Source organism: Galeopterus variegatus, unplaced genomic scaffold (genome assembly GCF_000696425.1).
Source record: "Galeopterus variegatus unplaced genomic scaffold, G_variegatus-3.0.2 Scaffold16489, whole genome shotgun sequence".
NCBI lineage: Eukaryota > Metazoa > Chordata > Mammalia > Dermoptera > Cynocephalidae > Galeopterus > Galeopterus variegatus.
Genome location: NW_007742600.1, coordinates 3,961 through 10,732, shown reverse-complemented (window position 1 = coordinate 10,732; position 6,772 = coordinate 3,961). Strand labels below are relative to the sequence as shown.

The window sequence follows — 6,772 nt, the reverse complement described above, 5'->3', positions numbered from 1 at the left end:
GGGGGGGGGGGGGCGTGCTACCTGCATCTAGTAGGTAGAAGCCTATAGGCCCTCCATAAAAAGAAATTGTTCCAGATATCCAGTGATGCTGTGGAGAAACTCAGATAGATAGATGAATAGAAATTACAATGCACAAAAGCTTATAAAGAAGAGAAATACAAAATACCCATGCTAAAGGTCATTTTAGTAGTCACACTAAAGTCACAAATGGACTTATAATTGAAAAGGTGATTCAGAATATGTAGTTATTTCAACTGAAGTGTCCCAGAAATCAGATGAAATTTCAAGATTTTTTTTTTTAAGGGATGACGATCAGTGGCCTTGTATTAATTAATGAAACATCTGTTCCAGGTATGGATAAAGTAGTTCCAAAAAATACGGCGTTTCTTACTTGGGCAGCAGAGCCAGAGGAGGTACTGAAGAAAGTGTTTAGTAAATATGGGTAGAACTGGTGTTCTGCAGCACATGAAAAATCTACGAAAAACTATTTTGAATTTGCTAAACAATAGTCTGTCAGAAATGGCTGTCTTTCCAGTAAAATGATGCTATGAGTGTTAATGCTTGTGACATATCCTTAAGATGAAAATTGATATTAGTTGCTTTAATGCAGGCAAAACTACATTCATTATTCTCCACACAGAACCCCTGGCAATAATTTACCTAGCAACACCGTAGTTCATGCAGATCAAAGCTGCATTATTTAAGTGTGTCCGGGGGCAGATTTTAGCTCTGTGACTTATACTTTAAAGACAAAAAATTATTGGTTTGCTTCTTGAGAGACAAAATATGTTTAATTAACTAGATGCTTCTTGCAGGTCCTACAATATTTAAACTCACATGAAGTCCTCTTGTTATCTGGGAAGAAACCCCTTCTGTCCCCAATACTCTAAAATCTGAGTATTAATTAATGAAACATCTGTTCCAGGTATGGATAAAGTAGTTCCAAAAAATACGGCGTTTCTTACTTGGGCAGCAGAGCCAGAGGAGGTACTGAAGAAAGTGTTTAGTAAATATGGGTAGAACTGGTGTTCTGCAGCACATGAAAAATCTACGAAAAACTATTTTGAATTTGCTAAACAACAGTCTGTCAGAAATGGCTGTCTTTCCAGTAAAATGATGCTATGAGTGTTAATGCTTGTGACATATCCTTAAGATGAAAATTGATATTAGTTGCTTTAATGCAGGCAAAACTACATTCATTATTCTCCACACAGAACCCCTGGCAATAATTTACCTAGCAACACCGTAGTTCATGCAGATCAAAGCTGCATTATTTAAGTGTGTCCGGGGGCAGATTTTAGCTCTGTGACTTATACTTTAAAGACAAAAAATTATTGGTTTGCTTCTTGAGAGACAAAATATGTTTAACTAACTAGATGCTTCTTGCAGGTCCTACAATATTTAAACTCACATGGAGTCCTCTTGTTATCTGGGAAGAAACCCCTTCTGTCCCCAATACTCTAAAATCTGAGGGGAGTATAAGACTGTGGGAAAGCTGATCTCTTCAAATGAACAGCAAGTATTTTCATTTAAATTAAACCCGAATGTGAACTAAATTCAGGAAAGGAAATGGCAGAGGAGGGTCTGTAGTTACTATAGAATGTGCCTGTCTGCTTCGGCTCACAGACAAGTGATGAAGTCCAACTCTGAAATTTCAGGCAATTGTATATCAAGCTCCTCCTTTTCTGCAGTCTTCTTTTCCATTGGTAAAATTCTTTTGCAGGGTCATGTAGGGATCCCACCCCTTCTCTGTGTTTTCACTCTGAAGCTCTACACAACTTTACACCTGAATGAACGCCAAACCTCTGTGGATATATAAAGGGGACCTTGAGGAGGAATTTCACAGTTACAGTGCAGAAGCAGAGGGAAAGGAATTAACCAGCTCTTCAGCCAAGCAAATCCTCTATTCACCATGCTTCCTCCTGCCATTCATTTCTATCTCATTCCCCTTGCATGCATCCTAATGAAAAGCTGTTTGGCTTTTAAAAATGATGCCACAGAAATCCTTTATTCACATGTGGTTAAACCTGTTCCAGCACACCCCAGCAGCAACAGCACGCTGAATCAAGCCAGAAATGGAGGCAGGCATTTCAGTAACACTGGACTGGATCGGCACAGTAAGTGTGTTTTACCTGTACAGATTTTTTTTTTTTCTTTTTTGGTAGCATTAGCTCACATTCCTGTAGAACTGTTTTATTGTTAACTAACCTGAGCCATATATATTTTGCTAAACAACCTGGGAGTAATCTGCTGCATGTGTAGATTGGCATTCTTCCCTAGGCAGTGATTTTAAAGTTAACACAACTAAAACAGTGGTCTGATAATGCAAACACAGACTTAAGTTTTAACAAACATCTGCAAAGAAAACATTTCCAGGAATTGAACTGTCGCTTCTTTAAAATCATGCGAAATGAGAATTTTAAAAAATTGTTGTTTTAGGTAGTTTAAGTCCAGGTTGTTTTGTAAGTTTATGTCAGGACATGTGCAATTTTGGTAAAGTGTATAGAGGTAACTAATCAAAAGTATGTATAGGAAATCATGAGGGAAAAAAGTAACCTTTCAGGAGAAAAAATTGTTCACATGCATTTCTAAAATATGTTTAGTGAAATAGTTGAAAGTTTTGATGATGTTCAGTGTAAAAGAGGGATAACTAAAAATGTTGGAGAATTGCATTTTTCTGAAATAATCCCTTATTAACCAGGTCAAAATTTAGGTAATTGTATATTTCTGTGAAAGACTGGGGACACTTTAATAACTTAAGATATTTAAAATAACAGTACAATATTTTGTACAGGGAGCATTTTTTTCCCTTCTCTTTGCTTAATTGACACACTAATTGGCCCCTAGTTAGGGGAATTCAAATTTCTTCTCCCAACTTTTGTTTCATTCCTTTCCTTTAGAAGAATTCACATGCTAATAACAAAGTTTTAAGAGAAACAGAGAAAAACAGTGCACAGGAAATCTTACACAAATTTTTGCTCCTCCTCCTTAACTCCATTCAACTACTAAAAGTAGTTTTGACCTTTGAAAAGTCAAAGCAAATATGACTGTTAATGTCTTTGTAAGAAATCCAAGGTGTTTTAGCTTTCATGAAGATGGTTGTTTTTAAGTATGTAGGAAACATTTGATTATTATTAGATTACTGAATAATGTGGTGAGTATTCATTGTCAATGAACTGTCACTGCAAAAATGCCAAATCTCTACATACACAGGAACAAAAAGCTAGACAAGTCAGAATCATCTCTGGCTGTTTCCAGATGCATTCCTAAGGCAGCTGCCAGAAGGTGAGCTGGAATCAGAATTAGGCACGCTGAGCACACTGACCGGCCAAATAGTTCACCCTTTAACTTTAATCCCACAACTCTAGACCTATGTGCATTTTTGTGTATATACATATATTTTCCCCCAACTATTACATTGAGCTTAGGCAATGTCTCTTACCTCAGAAGTACTGGAACACAGAGATGAAATAAAACTCCTAATCCAGTCACTACTTTGAGTTAGCTTTCAGTACTCTATGTAGAGCCACTTCAATGTCCCTTATAATTTTATTTTTAAAATTTCAGCAGCCCATACTTGTAAACATTTTTTTTTTCTGGTTAACAAGTCTCAATTTTTTCTCAAGCTTGTTATAGGCAATTCTCCTCAAGTTTAGATTACAAAGCAATGGTTAAAAAATCCTTCAAATATTTGAGATTAATTTTTGCTTTAATTACATAAAGCATTTAACAAGAAATAGCCCATTAGAGACCATATTTATTAAATCCAAATAACTAAAATGAAAAGGTTGCCATGACCAATATTCAGTAAATGCACACCGTGGTTCCTTTTGCAGTTGTAAATCAGACATGTTAGGCATTTTTCTGCCATAAAATTCATGGAAATGTAGCCAAGTTGTTATGGCAACCATACGGTCCTGATTTAGTGGCTTTTATGTTGTTTAGATTTTAGGTTGTAGTGGCATTTTGCATTTCAAACATTTTACTATTTGTATTTTTTAAAGGTAGCTTGGGAATTTATGTTTAAAATGTAGTTATTAAGTTTGATATGCAAAACGTTAGATGTTGCACACATATATATGTATGATTCTCTGCAGCTTAATTTTATAATTGAAATCAAATATTACAGAGTGCATATTCATTGTATACAATATTTAAATACTTTCCACATTTTCTCAACAGGTTTTTTTAAAAACCTAATTAAAAGCACTTGCAGCTTTTAACCAATATGACCCGTGAGAAACAGAACATTAAAGTGTACTCGTTTTAACTCATTAAAGAATGAATATTTACAAATAAATGTAAGAGCTGCTAAACCCTTATTGGGGAGTGAGACTAAGAAAATGGGATTTCCAAATAATCAATTGATTGTAATTATCAATTAGCTAATGTTCTACATGAAAAAGAAAACAGGCCTAGATTTTCCCCCTTAAAATAGTTATAGCCATGTAAAGTGATGATTTTCATAAGCGTCTCTGTGACTATCCAAGCAGATTTTTGCATTGTAAAAATAAAGTAGGTGTTCACTTTCTATTCAGCAATTTGCTATCATCTGGATATTATTTTTGTCATTGAAAATTATTTTTTTTAAAGAAAAAAAAAACCCCTCTCCATTTGCTTTTCGTGTCTGATGCACATTCTTTTCCATTTCCTGCAGCTAGGGTTCAAGTGGGTTGCCGAGAACTGCGTTCCACAAAATACATCTCTGATGGCCAGTGCACGAGCATCAGTCCCCTGAAGGAGCTGGTGTGTGCTGGCGAGTGCTTGCCCCTGCCAGTGCTTCCTAACTGGATCGGAGGAGGCTATGGAACGAAGTACTGGAGCAGGAGGAGCTCCCAGGAGTGGAGGTGTGTCAATGACAAAACGCGCACCCAGAGGATCCAGCTGCAGTGCCAAGATGGCAGCACGCGCACCTACAAGATCACGGTGGTCACTGCCTGCAAGTGCAAGAGGTACACCCGGCAGCACAACGAGTCCAGCCACAACTTTGAGAGCGTGTCGCCTGCCAAGCCAGCCCAGCACCACAGAGAGCGGAAAAGAGCCAGCAAATCCAGCAAGCACAGCATGAGTTAGAAGTCAGACCCTCCTAACTGAACGGACTAGTAACCATCTGCTTTACAGATTTGATTGCTTGGAAGAGTCAAGCCTGCCATTGCTATTTTCTCACTTGAAAGTATATGCTTTCTGCTTTGATCAAATCCAGCAAGCTGTCCTAAGTATCAGGACCTTCTTTGGGAATAGTTTTTCCTTTTCACGTTTTTCAAGATGTATGTATATGAGTGCGATTTTCATTTAAATTCCATGCACCCTCTTGTTTTAATTCCCTGCTGTCCTTGTCACCGTCATTTAAAAAATTATTGACACTATATACATCACTGAATCTTTACAGTTTGAAACTGAGGAAAACACCTCTCAGTTATCCTCTATCCCCTAGCCCATCCCCACCCCCAAAAGAAACTCCTTCAAAACAGAAAAGTTAAAAAAAAATTACCATGAATCTTCACAGTAACATTTCAGAAAGGTGCTTTTTTAATAGTCTTCATGGGAACAGTTTAGCAGCCATGAGTGATCTTACTCTGAAAGACAGTAAAAGACCTTGTGACATTTCACTTCAAAAATAAGCCCTGTAGCTTTTTACTGTCTCATAGTATGAAATTATACCCTGCATGCTGACCCTCGCTTGAAATGGAATGCCAGAAATGCATGGCAGCAGCTAATAAGTAAAGCTGATTAACTATTTATTTGTCAATGTTATTATTTAATAAGCTTTCACATGTGATTTTTTGCAAAATGTTAATGTTTTGAAGCTTTTCTCATGTACCTAAATATTTTCCTATACAATTTGTGGTCTAGAAATTTGAAAATACATGTTGTAGATATGTAAAATAAATATTTTAGTCTCTTTATTACATATATGTTTCATCATGAACTCTATCGATAGTATGGATCATTTTAAATCAATAAGATGCTTTGTAAAGCTGAAATATGTAATACTTTCTTGTTTAATCTGTGCAATCAGAAGGTGACTTGGCCTTCAATTCCATTGGTTTCTTTTAACAAAAATAAACACTGCTGAAACTTATTTTCCTTGCTTCTAACATGTATAAAAAGGTACATGTGTGCAAAAACTGTAGAAAAAATGTGTAAGACTAATTGCTGTTTTTGCTAAGTCACATTCACACTTTGACAGAAATATCTATAGTAAGAGAGGAGAGAGAAAGAGAAAGGGAGATCATATCCGCAGTATATATGATGGTTAAAACATTGGGTGGCAATCCAGCAGTGAACTGTAATGAGGATATCAGATTTATGTACACCAGTGGATGGATGCCAAGTTTGCTGCACATTATAATCACTGAGGGAGATATTACAAGATCCCGTGCCCAGGCTTCCATTCAAATTACATCAGGATTTCTGGGGGCAAAACTCAGATATCGATAGTTTTTAAAGTATTCCACGTGATCTCAATGCACAACTAAGTTTGAGAAAGGAAGGAACTGTGAAGAAATCAGTATCTTATCTTAGGGAACTCCAAATACTATTGTGTGGCCCCCAAACCAAAAATAATGTAAAAACAACAAAGAAAGCAAAGACTAATTTTTCAGTATTTTCAGTTTTGGCATGTTGTTATATTAAGCAACATAATCATAATCTTGAACCAAATTATACAGTTAACTGATGTGTCAATTCAATCAAATGATTGATTCTATCACTCCAAATTAAGAAAATAAAAGAGGCTTGGTATATATTGATAAGATTTCCTGGGTTTTCC

At 36.2% G+C, this 6,772-nt stretch overlaps 1 protein-coding gene across 1 annotated transcript; it reads left to right on the top strand.

Moving 5' to 3' along the window:
- Positions 1–1,731: 1,731 nt before the first annotated feature.
- On the top strand, positions 1,732–6,148 carry LOC103582496 (sclerostin domain-containing protein 1). Its single transcript, XM_008564072.1, has 2 exons — positions 1,732–2,117; positions 4,658–6,148. Exons 1-2 carry the CDS (start codon positions 1,913–1,915, stop codon positions 5,071–5,073), a joined length of 621 nt encoding a protein of 206 aa, XP_008562294.1. The 5' UTR covers positions 1,732–1,912; the 3' UTR covers positions 5,074–6,148.
- The last annotated feature ends 624 nt before the right edge of the window (positions 6,149–6,772 follow it).